The 21,214-nt window shown below is 44.6% G+C and overlaps 1 protein-coding gene across 17 annotated transcripts in view; it reads right to left on the bottom strand.

Annotated features, from left to right (window-relative positions):
- FANK1 (fibronectin type III and ankyrin repeat domains 1) overlaps positions 1 to 21,214 on the bottom strand; it is a 129,352-nt gene that overhangs the window by 5,113 nt on the left and 103,025 nt on the right. For 10 of the 17 annotated variants that reach the window (XM_035269437.3, XM_078346734.1, XM_035269436.3 and 7 more), the window contains 6 exons: positions 16,104 to 16,228; positions 8,715 to 8,796; positions 7,597 to 7,671; positions 6,718 to 6,783; positions 6,250 to 6,298; positions 4,765 to 4,811 (listed from right to left, as the gene is read on the bottom strand). In XM_035269437.3, coding sequence (XP_035125328.3) covers positions 4,765 to 4,811; positions 6,250 to 6,298; positions 6,718 to 6,783; positions 7,597 to 7,671; positions 8,715 to 8,796; positions 16,104 to 16,228 — 444 coding nt within the window. Of the gene's footprint in view, positions 1 to 4,764; positions 4,812 to 6,249; positions 6,299 to 6,717; positions 6,784 to 7,596; positions 7,672 to 8,714; positions 8,797 to 15,446; positions 15,525 to 16,103; positions 16,229 to 21,214 lie in introns of all 17 variants that reach the window. The other 7 variants (XM_078346735.1, XM_035269439.3, XM_035269443.3 and 4 more) reach the window with 4 other exon arrangements.

The following is a 21,214-nucleotide window of genomic DNA, read 5'->3' as shown; positions in this document are numbered from 1 at the left end:
TTAGACAGTAGTGGTGGTTGCACGACTTTGTGAATACAATTTTAAATTTTGAATTGTATGTTTTAAAAGGTGAATTTTATTATGTCTCGTAGTGACTATGACAGGGTAAACTACTGGATTTTAAAACATCCAAAGTCCATGATATTCAAAACAGAAAAAAAATACTCATTTGACGCTATTAAAGATAACTATCAAACAAATTCCTTATTCTAAAAATTGGTATTTAAGAAAAAAACTAAATATTTTGTTTTTTTAAGGATGAAATATAGTCCATCCCCAGTTGGTGAGCTGTTTTACACAGAAGACTGCCAGCTAACAAATATAAAAGTAATGCTGGAGTTAGAAAACCCCTTATTTGCAATTCCCAATTAAATAATTGATTCAGGCAAGGATCATCAGTGGATACTGAAATTACTGGATAAATATTCATGGGGAGGCCAGGTGCAGTGGTTCATGCCTGTAATCCTAGCAGTTTTGGAGGCTGAGGCAGGCGGATTGCCTGAGCTCAGGAGTTCAAGACCAACCTGGGCAACATGGTGAAACCCCATCTCTACTAAAAATATAAAAATTAGCCAGGCATGGTGGCGTGAGCCTGTAATCCCAGCTACTCAGGAGGCTGAGGCAGGAGAATTGCTTGAACCTGGGAGGCAGAGGTTGCAGTGAGCCAAGATTGTGGCACTGCACTCCAGCCTGAGTGACAGAGCAAGACTCAGTCTCAAAAAAAAAAAAAAAAAAAAAAAAAAAAGAAGTTAATGGGGAAGGGAATATTCACAGAGCAATGAATTATTACCCCAAAGATTATTTTCTAAGTGTAATGGGAAAACTGTATCTTTACAAAGAAAAAAATCTGCTGTCATTACTCTAAAAAAATAATGAAACCTAGAAGCACTACCTGAGACAGCCTGCATCACAGGCTTCCCAATGGACCTAACCCGCAGTCACAACACTAGCTCTGAAGCATTCCTGCGAAAACTGTTCATCTGAGTCTAATTAAGCCTTTAATTTTTTGTTTTGTTTGTTTAATTCTTTAAAAAATTCACTGTGTTGGCCAGGCGTGGTGGCTCACGCCTGTAATCCAAGCACTTTGGAGGCCAAGGTGGGCGGATCACCTGAGGTCAGGAGTTCAAGACCAGCTTGACCAACATGGTGAAACCCTGTCTTAAAAAAAAAAAAAAAAGAGAGAGAGACAAAAAATTCACTGTGTTGCCCAGGCTGGTTTCAAACTCATGGCCTTAAGTGACCTTCCTGCCTGAGACTCCCAAAATGCTGGGATTACAGGCATGAATGATGGCACCTGCCACAAGTCCTTGAACCTGTCTTAACTTTATTGTTCATAAAGGGATAGAGGAACAAGTGAAATGCCTGCCCCGCAGGTGGGAGACAGGCAAATCCAGAACGTAGGACATTCTGTAAGATAACTGGTCTGGTCTCCTCAAAGAGTCACTGCTATGAGAAAAAAAATTTTTTTGAGAAAGAGGACTGGTCTAGAATAAGAGAAACGAAAAAGAGGGAATGACCAGATGAAATGTGGGAACCTCGAGCGGATCATGGTCTCGCCCCACACCACCCCTCAAATAAAGCAGTGAAAGAGCTTTGGGGAACAGGTAGGGAGAGCTGCATGGGTGCTTGTGTATCAATGATATGAAGGAATTAGTTGAAGTGTCTTAGGTGTGATAGGTTAATGACTGTGATTTTAGGAAACATTTTCTGATGTATTGAGGGGTGAAGGGTTATGCTATACAAATTTCAAAATAGTTCAGCAAGAATGAAAAAAAAAAAAAAAGTAGAGGTAAATATGGCCAAATGTCAACTGCCAAGCTATACTGTTCTTTCACTTTCTCTAAATGTGTGAATGTTTCAAAACAAAGAGTTAGAAAATAAAACAGAAGATCTTCCCAATAGGGAAATGTGCAAAGCCTCTCTCTGAGTGATACCTGGAAGCCCCGAAGGCAAGGCCCAGCTGAGCTGAGATGGGGCCAAACCCCTGCAGCCCCACATCCTCATACAGGCCTTCATTTCTTGGAGACCCCTAGAAGACAGTGAGCATGGTGCATCACCTGCCTGCCGAGTTTAGGGTGCTAATACTCCTTCCCAAACACTTGAAGGTCTTTAGAATGACCTTAGCTAAGCAAAGAAAACTTCATTTTTAAAATTACATTCAAATAGAACTCTAGCTATCTGCATGATTTTTAAATAATGCTTTTCTGATTATAAAGGAAGGCATAGTACCTAGAAAAAAATATCTCCTATCAGTGTCACACATAACCTGATCTCACAGAGAACAAACTCTGAAGATTCTGCTGAATTTGCTCCAGGAGGTGAGGAGGATTGTCTAATAACCAGCCCCAGAGGCTCTGGATTGCCCAGCAATGAGCTCATTGAGACCAGGAGCTCTTCCTTCCCAGTGACAGGCACAGCCCTGAACCTGCTTCCCACCGGCAGAAAGCCACAAGTGCCAAGCAGCTGGAGTCAGCCACCACACCAGCTGCCATCTGAACTCAAACTGCCTGGCACCTGCTGGGTCTGTTATCTGCTGCTTTACAAAAATGCCCTTCTCTGGTTCACACAATGCACTCCTGAGCACAGCACCGCAGGGCATCCCCCTGTGCCCAGAGTAAGCCCACCAGAAATGGAGGACCCGCCCCACTGGCTGGCTGCTCAGTCCCCTGCTCATCCTCCCAGCTCTACACAAAATCCCGTCTTTTCTCTCTTGTTCTATCTGTATGATGTTCTTTTCCCCCTGCCTTTTAAAAAGTATTATCTCAGTTTCTTATTATTTCATATAGTTCCCTGTTTTCTTAAGCACTGAAAAGAGTATTTACATACTAAAAATTCCATCATATGAAATCATAACTTCAATCAGTCCACTATTGTCAGACATTTAAGTTGTTTCAAATTTCTCACAATTTTAAATAAGGCAACAGCAGACACACTTACTAGTCTTATTTGCATTTCTGATTGTTTCCTGAAAATGGGATCACTATGTCCATGGATGTGGCTTACTTTGCATGCAAATTTTCAAATTGCTTTCCAGAAAGATTATAGCAATTTACATTTCTATCAACTATATTTGAAAGTACAGGCATTTCACTGCATCTTTATCAACAGGATTATTTTTTAATAACCAATTTGATAGGTAGAAAATTTTTTATTACTAGTAATGCTAAACTTTTTAATATAAATTGCTTATATTGATTCTGCTATAAATTGTCTTCTTGTGTAAACTGCTTTTTTGTACTGTGTGTGCAGGCCGTTGTAGAGTATATGTATGGCCATATGTTTGTTCTGTACATTAAAAATGCCAGTAATTTGTCCATAATACAATTGTAAGTATCTCCCTGGAATGTCCTTAACACCATAATTTTTTTTAAATGTATAATGTTTTCCTTAATGATTCCTTCCAATGCATTTATTCCTTTCACATTACAAGCTCAAATAATTACGTGCCTGTTTTCTGGTCATTTGTTTCTATGGTTTTGTTTTTTACATTTAATTCTTAATTCATCTGGAATTTATTTTGCTGCCTGCTATGAGACCAAGATCGAACTTGACTTTTTCCTTCAAACATTCTATTTATCCAGTACCTCCCTCACTGGTTTATGTTGCGTCCATCACCATATGCCAGGTTCTTATGTAGACAGGGATCTACCTGAGGATTTCTATTCCATTCTACTCCTTGTTTTGTGCCAGTATCATACTACTTTAACTCCTATAACGTTATAAGGCATTTTAATAACCATCAAGGCAAGTCCCTCCACATTCTTCCCTGACAGAATCATATCAAAATTAGTAGCTAGTATCTATTCGTTCTTCTAGATACATTACTATCATTTTGACAGGTTGCCAAGAATAATTCCATTGGAGGCTGCACTGAAACTCTATGCAATATTTGAGAAGAACTAAAAATTGTAGAAGAGTCAATCTTGCCGTGCTGACGTATGACATGTCTTTATTTCTTAAATTTTTATATCACTCAGTAAGGTTTTTAGGTTTATTTTTTCATTCAGATTTCCTACTTTTCATATTTTCATTCTATTTTATTTCCCCATTATATTTATTAACTGGTAACGGCAGGGATTTAAGAAAGTCTTGTCTTTGCCTTGTAGCTATCCACTTTTCTGAGCCTCCTTAAGTCCGAGTTTTTGAAATCGATTCTGTTAGGTTCTAGAGGAAAGAAATCATACCCCTTACCTCAGTTCATATCAAGTGGATCAGCCTTCAAAATACTCTCTAGTCGTGAAATAACAAAATATATCTGTATGTACCATATGCCAGGAGCCGTTTTATGCATTTTTCATATCAACTCATTAAATGCCTGCCACCTGTAAGTACTGCTATTAGTCCAATTTTATGGACATGAAACTAAGACACGGGGAGGTTAAGTAGCCTGCCCAAGGTCACATCGCATCCCCAGAGGGATGAGGATTTCACATCAAGTTCTCCACCACTCTCTTGGACTTCACTACTAATTTTGGAAAGGAATCTGCCAATACTAAGAATGACACTGGCTACCTGAGATGAAAAAAAAAACAAACTTTATATGCTGCAATCAAAGGGATTCTTCATTCAACAGACACTCCCTGCCTCCCACGTGCCAGACACTGTTCAAAGGCCGAAAGTATCCTTCACTTTCAAAAATAAGATACTTTTTAATAAACATGCCAAGTTACACCCAATTTTTGTTTTGCATCTACACAAATAAAGGTTTTCACCTTTAATCTACTGATGGGAAGTGTTCTATTAAAAGATTTCCTAATACCTTACCCTCTGGTATGGCTCTCATAGGTGGGATGGAAGAGATTTATAAATACCTACAACACAAACAAACAAACATACAAATAGCTTTTTTTCTGATAATATTAGATTTTAGCAATAAGGTGATCCTCTGGAGCATTCCAGCTCCTTCTCTGCTCTGAAAAAGCCCAGGGTTATTATCAGTGACTAGAAAATCTCAACAGCTTCACTGGCAGAACAATCAAGCCACAGAGCCTACATTGGAGGTAATTTTTAAATGAATTTTCTGTTCCTTGCATGGATATTAGTAATTTTGGATTTTCTTCTTCTTGGGTTGATTTGGTGGTTTAAATTGTCTCAGAAAAAGAATCCATTTCGATGGAATGATCTACTATTATAGACACAAACACCATTTTCTTTTCATGTTTACGTGTTCTCTATAGCCATTGTTACTGTCCTCTTTCAAACTTCTAGGTTTTTTTCTTTTTTCTTAGATTTACAAAAGATTGGTGTATCTTATTATATAGGTTTTTGTTTAAGAGGCAACTCTTACATTTCTCAGTAATCTTTAATTTTTAATACATGTCTACTTTTAATTCTTTCATTTTTCCTATTCTCCTTATACATTTTTCCTTTTCCCTTTTCAGACTGGACCATTCTTTTCAAACCTGGAGTTGATAGTTTAGTCTCAACTTTACCTATGAGTTATTTGGAAAAATACTTTTTAAATGTATAAGCGATATTTAAGATATTGTTATTTAAAATCTATTGCTGCATTGTGTCCAGAGAATGTAAATGTAGAAGACAGGCCTTCTGATTTGAGTAGCTGGGGTTTACTTTCTGGCCTGCCAGAGAAGGTCAGTTTTTTGGGGGTTTTCTTGGTGTTTGTTTTGTTATATTTTTGGGGGGATGGAATCTCACTCTGTCGCCCAGGCTGGAGTGCAGTGGTGTGATCTCTTGGCTTGCTGCAACCTCCACTTCCCAGGTTCAAGCGATTCTCCTGCCTTGGCCTCCCAAGTGGCTGGGATTATGGGTACGCGCCACCGCGCCCAGCTAACTTCTGTATTTTAGTAGACATGGGGTTTCACCATATTGGCCAAGCTGGTCTCGAACTCCTGACCTTGTGATCCACCCACCTCAGCCTCCCCAAGTGCTGGGGTTACAGGCGTAAGCCACCACGCCTGGCCAGAAGAAGGTGAGTGTTTGGCAGCTGTTCCGTCAATGCCATGTGCAGTGCCCAAGCCCTGGTTCCATGTGTGTCATGACCAGAGCCCCTGAAGCCAAGGCCTGGCATTTTGCTGTTTCACCCAAGCACCAAGCACAGCGCCTGGCAATTAGTAATCAGTCGATAAACACGGGTTAGTTGGAATTAATTAATTCACTCCAATGACTAGACTAGCAAGTGTTTCTAGGTCTTTTGGGAGCACTCCCATCTGTCCTTTACATGCTTCGTGTTCTTCCCCTAAGCTTTTATTGTAACCTTCTCAGCCCTGCAACGGGACCTGCGCCCCTCACCTCAGGAAAGTGCTCCGGCTGTCTCTCTGGTGGCGATTTCCGTCTGCTTCTTTAGAAACAACAAAGATTCTGAGTAAAGAGTGAGGCTGAAATGGAGCGGGGGGCTGAGAAGCACGGGCTTCTGGGGACAGGGACTTGCACCCAGGCCCAGCACGGAGCTGGTGAGAGCTGCTCTGTAGCTGCCATTTCCCATGCACCACGTGTCCACCAGGCACAGGCGCCACACCAGAGGAGTTACCACAGATTACAAGAGATGCCCCCCACAAGTACCCTGGTGAGCAAAAGCACAAGGCCATGTGAGCAAGCCGGCTTTTGGCATCAGCCTCTTTCCTCGGGGACCCACTCACCTCTCAGGACTGTCAAAAGAAACTGAAGAAAATGTTTGGGTGAAATCAGCCCTCTGGGCACAAGCCTAGCAACACAATTCTGAGAACATGAGCACATTTTTAGTCATACCCCACCTCCTACCTGTCCTTGCCACTTCCATTCTTCAGATTCACGTCTGTGCCATTAGAAACTAGGATTTTCACAAGCCTGAAGGAAACAAACTTAACTGTAGCTAGATAAGTCACCTTGATCACTCAGAGCCCACAACAGAACAGTAAAAATGGGTAACACAGTATCCAAGATGCATCTTTGCGACAGTTTCCTCCGCACCTTCAAGAAGCCAGCGGGTTTTAAAACCAGGCATCATTAAACCAGAAAACTACCTCTTCATTTCAAATACACGGGCTTTCACCTTTGACACAAGTTATTCATTAAAATCAAACGAAAGCACATGAAGCAAATTGTGCTACCAAAAGAATTCACTGTCCTTTGAATGGCCATTGTTAAAATATTTTTAAATGGTAGCATTTAATGAAAACACATTTCTATTTTTTTAAATGGCATTTAATTAAAATATAAATGAAAATAAAGCACTAATATTAATACTTATCTCTGTGTGGAACAGATAAGAGTGTATCTGTGAAAATTATATCTTAGCAACCTAGCAGACAACTTGCCAGAATAAACCTCTCTTTACATTTTTAAAAAAGAGAAATTTGAATTCCAACAACCAGTTTTCCAAGAACATATAAAATATATTGCATGTAATTAAATGGCTACCTTTCTTCCTCAACATATGATTACATGTTTTACATTGTCTCCTGCATGTTGTATAACTTTGGGATTACAACAGCTGGATTTCTAAGCCATCATATGGTATGGTTTGAGGGACAGAAAAGAAATGGGGTTCCTCTATGGCCCTTTTCCCTCCCCCATCCCTATCCTGACCAGAGCCTTTAAATAAAGTAAAAAGTTAAATCCCCAAGAGAGAATTTTTTTAAAAAAAAGGAAAAGGCATACCTGGTGTATCCTTTCTGGGCAGCAACCATCAGAGCGGTAAAGCCAAACTTATTGGGAACATCAACCTTAACATGGCTTGGGAAAAACACAGAGAAAAGAGATGAGCATGCTCCGTATAGCTCCTGCAGATTCAAAGCTGGTGGTTCTCATGGGGCTTAGGTGGCTAACATGACTCACGTTACTAATTTCTTCAGGGTCATTAAGTCTTTTCTTGTCTTAGACTGCTAAGAATCTTCTAAAATAGATCCCTAATATTCTACAAGATTCAAATGTATAATAAAAGAGAAAATTGCTGTAGTTTCATTTAAAATAGGCACTCTCTTCGGCTGAAAGCTATTATGCCATCAGACAAAGCACTGTCCAACGAACATAGCTCTTTAAGATAGCTGAGGATGGTATCTTCACTGCTGACTCTCAGCTCCACTGAACATGAATCGGTATATTGGTGGAGACTCAGGCTTTGTCCCTTGCCTCGCATCTCACCTACTGGGGAGAGAAGAAAACAGAGGTCTTCATGCCCATGCTCCAGCATAGCTACTTTGGCTTTTTGTGGGAACCTTCTCTTAAGAGCTCTAAATTACGGAGCTGAAATTCACAAATGACTTGTCTTCTAGGGCACTCAAAACTATTGATGCAAAAAGAACCTAGGTAACATCGTCTACTTTTCATTTAGGAGGCAGCTTCAAACATCTCATCTGCGGCAGCGGTATTCACCATTTTCCCTCTAGTGTTATATCAACCTTTTACATTAGAAAGCAGTTGATTTGGTGATTCCCTCATTTCATCAGAAATTAGACATAGGCATTTGGGGGTGAAATCTGCCTAAATGGCTTGTAAGCAAGAGAGAGAAATTACTTCTGGGAAGAAAATAGGACACCCGGCCTTGTAATTTCCTTTTACAATTTCTATTACACAATTACGAACTTTAACATTACATGGGGCTTCAGGAGCATCTTCATCACCTATGGTTTATTACGTCACACCAGTCACCTAAGATCCATTTGGAGGCAGTTTCAAAGGCATGAGAAATTTTAGGAAAACAAAGTGAAGCTACTGCATGTATTTCTACACATTTCATAGGCATGGGAGGAAAAAATAAACTGGCTGAGTTCTCTCACCCTCCTTGAAGTATTCGGACAAGCAAATCTTCATCATTCACATTGACAGCCCGATGAAAGTGCTCACTACTTATGGGCTCTCCTGGAGGAATGAGATGGAAGGCAGTCACCCAGAACATCAGGAAAGAGGACTCCTTCTTGCCATCTTCCTCCTGGGGCCTTGAGGGGATCATCTCCAAGAAGGCGCTTGGCTAGTCCTGTAAGTATATCTTACATTTCCTACTCAACTGCCTTTTTTTTTTTTTTTTTTTTTTTTTTTTTACCAAAAAAGACCTTGTTTTCACATATTAAGAGAACATTTTGACTGACCTAAAGGCTTGGGGCATTTTCAAGTTATAAAGTATTGCTTTGTGAATGTTATTTTGATATTTGGAAATAATCCTTTCACATTTCGTAAGACTTAATATATGTCTCCTACAAGCAAGGGAAACCTCAGCCATTGTCACAACATGCTAGTTTTGTTTGCCAAAGAGATGTTAAACTACTTGAATAAACAAAAAAAGGACAAAGTGCTTTAACATTTGAAATGAAACTTTTCAGTTCTTCCCCGGAATGTGACATACATAATTGGCCTTGTCTGCTCTGAGCTTGTGGGGGCAGAAGGGCTTCTACCCACAGGGAGGTAGGGAGGTGGGGAGCCCTGGAAGAATCTCCAATTGGGGGAGAGAGCTTGCCCAGGGGAGTCCAGAGCCTGAAACAACAATGGACAACAGCAGGGGAGGAGGGCGTCCTTTGCACAGGGGACATTAGCTCCACAGGGAGGCCAGCAGGCAGAGGGAGAATAAAGGGTTATGAGGATGCCGCCCTTCTTTCTAGGCCTTTATAGTTTCATTTGTTCCTTGTTCTACACCTTCTGATTTTACAGATTGTCACCGTTAAGTGTAAATGAAATAACACAAGTGAAGCACCTGGAATAGCACCTGGCACGTCGTAAGCACCCAGCACACACCTGTTGTTGCAGTGACAGTGGCGGCAGCTGCTATCGTCCCTGGATACAGCCCCACCATCTCTTACATACTCCAGCTGTATGCCCAGCCCCTCACCCGCACTCGGCAAACGTTTGAGTTCATAATTCCTGGCCTAAGTAACCTCAAAGCTCTCTTTCACTCACTCAACAAACCTAAGTAATGAACATGCCAAGTCCTGTGCTAGGCTCTAGGGGGTTAGCATGAAAAGACCTAACCATTAGCTCCCATGCTCATTTACACTGTAGTGCCCACTTGCAGCCCGTTATTACTCTAAACTCTGAAAGAAAATATCCACTCCTACCCTATCCTCCCCTACTGCACCCCACACTGCCTCCTGGGGCTCATTCATCCTCCCTCTTACAGTCTGGTCCAGAGAGATCAGAAGGCCTCCCTCTTCCTGCTCCTTATGGTAGAAAGTCTCTCTGGGATTCCAGTTCCTGGGCACAGGAGACACTTTTCTCTGGGTTTCCTTGGAGGGTTTCAGTGGTACACAGTGACTTGGGGAACACACAAACTGGGAAAAGGAAAATAAAGGGATTTCTACCAGAATGATCTTTAGGTGAGACCTTTTCCTTTCTTTCATAAAGATAAATTATGCCAAGTTTAAATTATTTTGAAATAACAATTTTGTCTGCTAGTGTTTGTCAATCCCTTACACATTTTTTTTTAGCTACATTATACTTCCTTTTCATCATTCCACACATTTTTTAGACCAAAAGCTTCAAATAAAAGTCCCATGATAACCTGCCCAAGGCCAAGCCTCGCAGCTGTCCCTGGCCTTCCAAGGGAGGTCAGGCATCGCCCAGGGGTTTCACTAAAAGGGCTTAGAAAGGAGCCGGGTTTTATGCCCCAGAGGACATGTGGCAATATCTGGTGACATTTCTGGTTGCCACAACTAAGGGTATGGTGCACTGACTTCCAGAGGATAGAGGCCAAAGCTGCTGCTGAACATCCATAGTACACAGGACAGCCCCCCACAACAGAATGCCATCTAGTCCCCACATCCACAGTACACAGGACAGCCCCCCACAACAGAGAGCCACCCAGTCCCCACATCCACAGTACACAGGACAGCCCCCCACAACAGAGGGCCACCCAGTCCCCACATCCACAGTACACAGGACAGCCCCCCACAACAGAGGGCCATCCAGTCCCCACATCCACAGTACACAGGACAGCCCCCCACAACAGAGAGCCATCCAGTCCCCACATCCACAGTACACAGGACAGCCCCCCACAACAGAGAGCCACCCAGTCCCCACATCCACAGTACACAGGACAGCCCCCCACAACAGAGCCACCCAGTCCCCACATCCACAGTACACAGGACAGGCCCCCACAACAGAGGGCCATCTAGTCCCCACATCCACAGTACACAGGACAGCCCCCCACAACAGAGGGCCATCTAGTCCCCACATCCACAGTACACAGGACAGCCCCCCACAACAGAGGGCCATCTAGTCCCCACATCCACAGTACACAGGACAGCCCCCCACAACAGAGGGCCATCTAGTCCCCACATCCACAGTACACAGGACAGCCCCCCACACAACACAGAGCCATCTAGTCCCCACATCCACAGTACACAGGACAGCCCCCCACACAACACAGAGCCATCCAGTCCCCAAATGCCAGTAGTACCAAAATGGGAACACTGAACTAGATAATGAAGGACTTAAAATTATCATGTGTCTCATCTACATGTAGGTGGACGAACTAAACCCACAGATTGTTTCCCTACATGTTAGTAACCAGGAGAAGAAAAGTGGTATGCATATAAAGGTCTCTGTTATCCCACCAAACAGGTCCCATCTTCTCCTCATCTCAAACTTCAACTGCCACTAAAACTATAAAAACGAGTCATTGGGATAGAAGCACCTAGAACAACACATAAAGCTCATTCTATCTCTGCTAAGTCACACAACGTGTGGTATTCTCAATCAAATCCTGTGAGTTAGGCTGTATGTAGGATTTTACACCATGCTTTTAAAATTCTCCTCCAAACCACAAAACCAAGAGTTAGAAGGGCTGAGTTGTCCAAGGTTGCCCAGTTAGGAGAGGGCAGGATTAGAGCCAAGGCCAAGTCTTTCATGAGGCTCACTCCTTCCCTTTAGTATTTAGTAAATGCTGCAGTATCAACCAATTCACTGTATGTCTCCATGCTTATTAAATTTTGAATACAGATGAATATCTCATGTAAATGTGATCCTCTCCCCCAAAGTGTTAAAAGAAAGGGGATACCTAAAAATATTCCAGAAAGTGCTAACTGCTTGAGATGCTAGTTCTAAGGACACACCCCCAACCACCTCTCTTCCCTGACCCCCTCTACTCCACAGCCTCAATCTTACCTGAGCGGCCAGGCTCTCCCAGTGCGGGTGGGGGATCAGGGTAGAGAGGTGGTTGGGGGTGTGTACTTAGAACCCAACATCTCAAGCAGTTAGCACTTTCTGGAAGATTTAGCGCATCCTAGCCAGGAAGATCTGCAGCATGCAATGGTTGGAAAATGAAACAAGTTCACTGCATGCTTATAAGCTTGAGGACCATTTATAGCAAAGACCAGGGCTTTTGGCATTGGGATATAATCAATGTCATGTCAATTCCAGCTTCCACAAGAGGTAATGAGCACTTCACAGTTTAAGAACAAAGGGACACCTCACAGAAGAGAGGGGAATGACTTAATTGTTCATCAGTCCTTGCTTGCTGAGCAGTAACCGTGGTTCATTTCTGGGGTGTGAGAGCTCTTTCTCAGAGTTAACCATCCGCTACTACCAGGAGGGAAAGGAGGGACTGAGGATTACACTGGAACCTGTGTGAAGCAACAGAGACACTGAAACATCTCCGTTTACATGAATTTGATAAAGAAACAGAAAAGAAATGAAAAGACCCTTGTTTGCAGTGCACAGCAATTCCTTCTACTCCCACTATCAGCAGGAGTCCTGCAGAACAGAGAGGAAATTCCAGGGTGAACAGAATGTTCCATTCCTCCCACCCCTGAATCCTTCACGACTTTGTGGGCCTGGCCCAAGGGAATGCTATCAGTAAGTGTAATTGAATATTTTTAAAAGGCTGGCTGTTGCTTTGTGGGTTTGTTTTTCTAGTGTTTACCCTGAGTGTCACAATTAGAAACATCAAACTGATTCTGCCCATGGTGAGGATGTCAGCCCATGCCCATGTAAGCCAGATAGAACTCACCAGTCAGGGCCAGGTGAACAGGGACACCGGTGAGGAGAAGGGCAGAGCAGGGCAGAGTGGGCTTGAGGAAGCCGTCACTCATGTTCTCTAAGAGGGTCATTTAGCTGCAGATGTACCAGCAGATAGTATAATGTGGTGATAACCCCTTTCTTGGTGGAATTTTAAGTCTTTATTAAAAGCAGTGAATAAATCAGGAGCTCATTGGAGAAGATATTTGCCAATTAACAAGTAGCAGCTGTTTTTCTTTCTTTATAAGGGCCCAACTGATTAAAACTGTATGCCTCATTTAAGCAAGAATCCCGTGTACTTTACCTGGGGAAAAAAAAAAGGCTGTGCATTTTTTATTCAAACAAAGTGCATGCCTCTGTGATTCATTAAAACACTCTGAAACTGAATGCAAATTATCACCACACGAAGCATTTGCTCTTGCTCTGTATCATGTGCACAATTTTAATTCTTTGTTTAGTATGATCTGCCTCCTTAGGAGAATCTGCTTTGGATATTATAAATATATAACAATAGCTTAAGGGAACGGCAGCCAGCCCACAGAGGCAGCAGCCTGCCCCAGCCAGGAGGAGGAGGAAACCTGATCCTCACCACCTAGTACAGCCCCCTTGAGGCTGAGAAGGCTTCCTGGCTGCAGGCAGTGATGCTATTATCTGGCAATGAAATGGCCAGGATCACTTCCCCCCCCCTCCCCCACACACACACCCCTGGTCACCACCTCACACTCATCCCTGCAGGTCTCATCTAATCACTCATGGAAGCCATGGGGCCATAAAGACAAACACCCTGCACCAGCTCTCCATGGCTGCCTCTGGAGCCAGCTCAGTGAGGAGAAGGCACACCCGGCCCACAGGCACAGCCTGATCTAGTTTGGCTGTGTCCCCACCCAAATCTCATCTTGAATTGTAGCTCCCATCATTCCCATGTGTCATGTCATGGAAGGGACCTGGTGGGAGGTAATTGGATCATAGGGGTGGGTCTTTCCCATGCTGTTCTCCTGATAGTGAATAAGTCTCATAAGATCTGATGGTATTATGAAGGGAATTTCCACTGCACGTGCTCTCTCTTGCCTGCCGCCATGTAAGACCTGCCTTTCCTCCTCCTTTGCCTTCCACCACAGTTGTGAGGCCTCCCCAGCCATGTAGAACTGTGAGTCCATTAAATTTCTTTCCTTTATAAATTACCCAGTCTTGGGTATGTCTTTATTAGCAGCATGAGAACACACTAATACATAGCCCTTCCTAAAAGAACTCCAAATGGTACATCAACCCCATGTAAACTCAGGCCAGGAGGTCCAGAAGCCCGTGCCCTGGCTTTGATGTGCTATTAAGAGGATGCTAGAGGCCACCTGAAGCCAACCATGGAAGGCTGCGGAACAACCACATTCACCTTCACCTGGAAGGTTCAGGTAGACTCTCACTGGCCAGCAGAAAACTAATCCATCTCCCAACTGACATAAATGCAACCTGAGAAAACCAGGGTTTCTTTTCATACTCTATTCTGCCACTGATGAATTCCTTAACTCATCATCTATCCATCCATCCAGCCAGCCAGGATCTTCTTTTTTTAGAGAAAGAGTCCTGCTCTGTTGCCTAGGCTGGAGAGTGCAGTGGTTCCACCATAGCTCACTGTAGCCTTGAACTCCTGGGCTCAAGCGACCCTCCTGCCTCAGGCCATAGGCGCACACACTGACTTATTAAGGATCTCACACAAGCTAAAGATGGCTGATGCATCACCCACCCTTTCAGAGCTCACAGTGTAGGTGGGAGGCCAAAAGGTAGACAAATATGTAGAAGAAGATGCAAGAAGTGTTCATAGAGGTGGGGGAATACTTCTCTGTACCTGGGGAGGAGGGAAAGCATGTGACAGAGGAGGGGAAAGCCACACGAGGTATCACCCCCACCATGCTTGCCCATGGAGCAGGCTCAGTCAATGAGCACAGCAATGGAGTGGGTGCTCCAGGGAGGAGGGGCAGAGGTGGGAGTATATGGAGTGTCAGGAGGCCTGTGGGTGGGTGGGGACAGCAAGAGGATGGGAGGGAACAGAAAGGTAGCCTGGGACGGCATCCTGGCCAGGGATGCCTGGCGAGTCTCTGTTCACAGGCTTGGCTCCCTCTGCAACCTCTTCTCCTGCCCCTTCTCCTGCATACCCTCGGCCTTGCCTTCTTTGTTTTCTCTTAAGAACCCCAAGGGTGAATACCTTACATGTAACAGCAAATGCTCTCAACACTGCCAGATGAAGGAACAAGCCCTCTTTCTTCTTACCCTGAATCCCCAAAGTTGACCATTTCACATCAAAAGTGTCCTCTGAAAGTGTGTTTTTCACAGCTAAACTCCCAGTTTGCTAAACTTGGATCTTGTCCCCTAATGCCATGTCTGCAACTGAAGGTACTCGAAAGCTGAGTTAACTTTAGTCTACACAAAACTTGTCATGAAGAAATGCCTAAAGGATATAGAAAGCCACAGAAAGCACATACCTCCAAGCCAAATGCTACATGGAATAAAATGGAAAAATAACTTTACTCACAAAAAGAAAGTTTCTTTTGTGCAACCGAAAAATGACTCACTGTGTTTTCCAGTGGGTAGGCCAGAGAGAACACCTGTGACCATTCTAATTTTTACAACATTCTTTCTCAGAGATGGCCCTGGTCAGAGCATCTTTAAAATATCCATCCCAGAAACAATCTTAAAACTCAGCCGGCTGAAGGGTTCGGAGGCTCCACGTGGCGCTCTCCCCTCACAGGGTTCTTCATGAATACAGCAGCGTCCTTGCTTCTCCCTCACTCACCGTGACCCCAGCAATCAGGTTCATATGGCAAGTTAAGTCTCACACCCTGGGCTAGTCAAGATGGACAAGATGCTGAACAGAGCTGCTCCTCCGAGGACGCCCAGGCAGGCAGCCTGCTTGGCTCTGTGGAGACAGTTAGGCTTTCCCTGTCACCCCTCACCTAAAAAGATGACTCCACCCTTTTGTGCTGAATGGCTACTAGTAGGATGGTTCTGGCACAAAAAGCAGCTCTCCCAGTTTGAGAAAGCAGAAGAAGGCTTCCCTGACATTACAGATTCTGGCAAGGCCAGACTAGCAAATGTGTTGCGGTGTTTAAAATTGGAATCATTTCTGCTTCTGGTAAGGCTGAACAAGAGGCAGAGTATTTTTATCTCTAAATTGCTTGTCATCTCCACTGATCTTCAGACAGGTGAGTGCAGAGGGTCTGAATACTCACTGGTTGTAGACACTGAGATGAGTGGGCTGTACTCACACTCCCCAGAAGGGCTGGTGACCTTCAGGCGAAATCTATACAGCGTCCTTGGTTCCAGACCTTCAACAACATGCTTCGTAGCATATCCCCTAGACAGGAGGAAACAAACATGCTGAGGACACCAGGTAACCTAACCCACACTCTCTGATAAGACACAAGAAGAGTAGGTGGAAGTGATTTTCCTTCTATTTCCAGGACAGAGCTGATGGATCCTGCTTTGCTGAAGTCCTATGTCCCACATGGTGCCTCTATCCCTACCCAGCAGGTGCCCTCCGTTCTATAGGGCCTAGCCCAGGGCCTGACACATAGCTAGCACGCAGTTTTGTACTTTTGAGAAACAATCATGTTAACCGTGACATTTGTCCTCAAGCGACAAAGTTTTATATTTGAAAGACATGACAGCAGTCAAATCACACACACGTTATTTTCAAGTGGGGACCGTCGAGTGGTGGGGGCAGTGAGGTTCACACACGGCTGCAGAACTACTGCAGGCAAAATACCACTGCAGGGCAAGGACCTGAAGAAGTCACATGCAAGACTGCTTGTAGCACATGAACAGCTCCTGGTAGAGCCGGGAGCTCAGGCAGCACATGGAAGACAGTGCCAATATCATGCCCCATGGTCAAGTTCATCTTAGTAATATTTGTGGGAAATGGATGCTGAGCACTTCTGGGATAGAGACTCACAATGGAAATCCACACACCTCCAGAGGGAAGTAGTACTGAGTCTAATCATTTGCAGCCTGCAAAATGAGCACCAAGACATGCAGTTAGGCAGTCTGCCTGCCTGCTAAGAGGCTGGAACCCAGCAGAAGTGCTAAGGTAAGATCTCACCCTGTGCTTGTCAGCCGGTCCCAGGAGCCTGGCTTTGACTTGGCATGCATTCTATAACATCAGGTCTCCAAAAGTCGACAGAGCCATACATACTTCCCAGTATTACCCAGAGCCTCTATATCACCCATTTCTCTTTGCTGCCAACATTTTTATTCTTATCTGACTAAACTCCATGTATCCTTTGCAAACCCTAGCTCTAAATTGTTTTCTTCTACTCAAAGTCTTGGTTTTTGAGAGAGAGAGAGACAGAGAGAGAGAGAGTGTGTGTATGTGTATGAGTGAGTGTGTGTATGAGTGTGTGTGAGTGTGTATGTGTATGAGTGTGTGTGTGTGTGTGTGTGTGAGTGTGTGTGTCATTTCCAGCTCTTTCTTCTTTCCAGCTTCAACACTCAATCTGGTCCTTGTTCTCCTCCCTTGGACCATTCTCCATAGCTCCTTAGATGCCACGGTCACCACTGTTTCCTCCTATTTTTTCCCTGTCTCTAGTTTTGCTTTTATTCTCAACAGACCCTCCAAAAATACCAGAACCATTCTATGGGATTCACAGCTAATTTCTCGAGGATGATTACATGCAACTAAATACATATGCATCGATTCTATCCCAGGCAACTCAATAAGTGTATCTCATGCCCATTATTTGCAAGTTGCTGGGACAGGCTGGGATGGAGCCCTGAGCCAGCTCAGGGCCAAAATGAACCTGTCAACACTGAGTTGACCGCAACTTTGTACTAATGGGGTGACAAGAAGAGGGGCATCAAGGACAGTCAGGAAGGGAGGCTGAGCAAAGGGGAAGTGCCAGTACTGGAGTTAGCATCACCAATAACACCTGAAAAAACCTGACTTCAGATCTGGGCTGGGTGGGTAAGCTAACACCTCATCTAATCATCAAACAGCCTTGCCCACTCACTCCCAGCCCCCACCAGATTCTTTCCCCTGAAGGACAAGGCACAGCATTAAGTGTGTGGCTAAAGAACAGACCCAACACTTGTTCTAGAGGTAGGAATATCTCCAAAAGAGAACGGAGAAGGGCTTCTAAGTTCCTTCTGCCAAACTCATGCACCAAACAAGTAATTCCCCCGTGCTGAGGAATAGGCGCAGGCAGGAACAGGTGTCTGAGGAAAGGGTACAGGGCGGAGGAAGTGAGGCGGCAGGAGAGTGTCCTCTGCTAGAGGTATCTCTGATGTCAAGTGAGACATGGCATAAAGGACTCCATGACAGACAGGCAGACATCTCCCAGGCAGTCTGAGAAAGGGGCTCCCCAGCAGGGCTGGAACAACACACAACACCTGGGAGAGTCACGGTCTAGGTGCTCTCATTGCCGTGAGAGTCAGGGTGCAGAAGAGTCTGGCATGTCCAGGAAGGAGGTTCCTCTGTGAAATCTGGAGACAACTAACATAATTCTAACTCTAACATTTAACAGAACCTTGTTTTTGAAAACTAGAAAACATTTTCAAAGATCTTCTTTACTTGATGCTTCTTTCCTTGTCAAAATGTGACACTGTAAGGTAAAATCAAAATCAAGTACTGAACAGTTATTGATCCTTTTTTGCATCACAAAGTCACTTGAGGCACCAAATCCAAATGACTTCTTAGGTGTAGCGCGATCAGAGCCAAGAAAACGACTAAGCACATCCAGGCCCCTCTGACCACGTACATACCTCTGCCTCCTGCTCTATGCTGGTGGATGCAGCCTCCTAACTGACATCATCTGCGCCGGAAACACGTTTTTCTTCACCTTCAAGAAGCCAAATGTGCTGGAAGCCAAGCTGTCCTCCACAGTCCCTACCATCCCTGCAGGAACATGCTCCTCTCCCTTTGAACAGAATGGAATGTGGTGGAAGTGAGGCTGAGCAGCTCTGGGCCTGGGCCTTCAGATGCCCGGAAGTTGCCGCTTCTCCTCCCTTGGAAGCTGGCCACCATGTAAAGAAGTTCGACCTCCCTGTTGGAGAAAGAGGCCACCCGGTAAGACTGCATGGGAGATGAAGAAGCCCAGCCAGTCTCCTGTTGTCCTGGCCATCCCAGCTGATGCATCACACCTGGGTGAAGCCATTTGGATCTTCCAGCCCCAAGAGAGCCGCAACAGCTAAGACCACATGGGGCAGAAACAAGCCGTCAACATCCTAGCCACATTACAGATCATGAGCAAACACATGACCGTCTCTGCTGTATGCCACTCCGTCCGCGGTGGTTTGCGATGCAGCGGATGACTGAGACAGTATGTATCAACAAAAAAGAAACTGGAAGGAAGACGATGAAGAAACCAACTTCTTCATTACGACAACTCTTCTTTTTTTTTTTTTTTTGAGACGGAGTTTCGCTCCTGTTACCCATGCTGGAGTGCAATGGTGTGATCTCAGCTCACCGCATCCTCCGCCTCCCGGGTTCAGGCAATTCTCCTACCTCAGCCTCCTGAGTAGCTGGAATTACAGGCACGCACCACCGTGCCCAGCTAATTTTTTATATTTTTGGTAGAGACAGGGTTTCACCATGTTGACCAGGATGGTCTCGATCTCTTGACCTCGTGATCCACCCACCTCAGCCTCCCAAAGTGCTGGGATTACAGGCTTGAGCCACCGAATCCAGAAACCAAGAAGTAGATAGGAGTTAAAAATTGATACAAATACATTTACCATAAAATAAAAGCTGTAAAACTAAGATAAATATTCAGAAATACTGCCTGGGCTAAAAAGTAATAACTTTTTTTTAAACCAAAATGTATCAGCGTGGCACAAAGTAGTCTTGTGAGTAGGTAAATTTTGATGTTAAATGAAAATAGGCCCATGAAGACTTAGATCTTTTAGTCATAGAAACGGAGCCCTCAACAATGCGTGGCATCTGAAAAGATCTGTAGAAGTTCAATGAGAACATAATATCCAAGCCTCACTGGAATTCGGTGCAAGGTGTCAAGGACTCAGCATAGCATTAAACCAAAATAAAACCAGAAGTGCTCCCAATAAAATCCAATATTGCTGAATATCATAAGGTCACCCTGAAGCAAACAGTACCTCCATAACCCCTGGAAAGGGTAATGAGCAAACTGTGTTAGAAACCAGATGTTACCAAGCACACTTACGGAAGGCCGAAGACTCCCGTGTCACTAGAGATGGCTCCAAAGAGTACAAAAGACACAGCAGGAACCCAGGTCACAAATGTCCACCAGGGAACTCCGCAGTGATTACTATGCAGGCGCAGGGGGACACTGAACCCATGGAGAAGCACAACTTTCCCTAGACGTGATAGCTTAAAAAAGAAAAGAATCTTGGAACTATTTCCACAGTAGAGGAAAATATACAAACATGTAAAGCCTTGTTTTTGTTATCAGTCAATAAGCAAATGATTGACACAAGAGCTGAGCAAATATGAAACATAAGAAGCTAAATATTGAAAAGCCCAAAGACTCAAGTTGCCAGGCTTCCCTTTCTTCTCCACGCGCCCTCCCCCAGAATTCCAGTCCAGCCTCACGCTGATGACTCTGGAGTCTGTCGCTCCAACCCAGACCCTTTCCCTGGCCCTTTCTTCCCCAGCAGCCTCCTTGACATCTTGGCTTGGATGCCGAGTAGTTCCCAAACCAAGCATCTACGCCACCCACAGTCTTCCCCATCTCGGTTATTACAGCTGCTCAGGCCAAAACCCTGGGTGCCTCCTGTGGAAGTCTGGATTGTTGTTCAGAGACGTGAGGTGCCCTCCCACAAAGATCCTACCTCCCCGCCCTGTTGAATTTGGACATGGCTGCATGTCTTGCTTTGAGCAATGAAGTATCTGCAGAAGTGAAGTATGTCATTCTGGGTGGAAGCTTCGAGGAACAGCAAGCCATGCTCTCTCCCCTGCCACAGTGACTGACAATGTTCAGGCAGAGTCGCCGCGTTGGCCTGGGCTGTGGTAGGGGGACAATGCAGGACAGAGCCCCGGCAGACCCACGGTGGGCAAGGCGGGTGAGAGAAACGCACTGCTGCCATCAGCCACCGACACTGTGACACTGATGCTTCAGGCAGTATAACTTGGCCTGTGCTGGCCGTTACGTGTCCCTTGACCATCCTCTGTCTCTCTCACATCCCATATCCAGTCCATCAGCAAGGTTTTTAAATCCATCTTTAAAGCACATCCTGCGTCCTCCCACTTTCCACACTGTTGCGTTGCCTCCCACCTAAACCATTTCAAAAGCTTCCCCAACAGCCCTCCCTGCTGCTTGCTGCCTGGCCTCCCTATGGCCTGTTCTCAACTCAGCGGGCAGAGGGATTCTCG

Source organism: Callithrix jacchus, chromosome 12 (assembly GCF_049354715.1).
Source record: "Callithrix jacchus isolate 240 chromosome 12, calJac240_pri, whole genome shotgun sequence".
In the NCBI taxonomy this organism is placed as follows: Eukaryota; Metazoa; Chordata; class Mammalia; order Primates; family Cebidae; genus Callithrix; species Callithrix jacchus.
The sequence above is the reverse complement of the archived record's forward strand: the minus strand, read 5'-3'. Positions and strand labels throughout refer to the sequence as shown.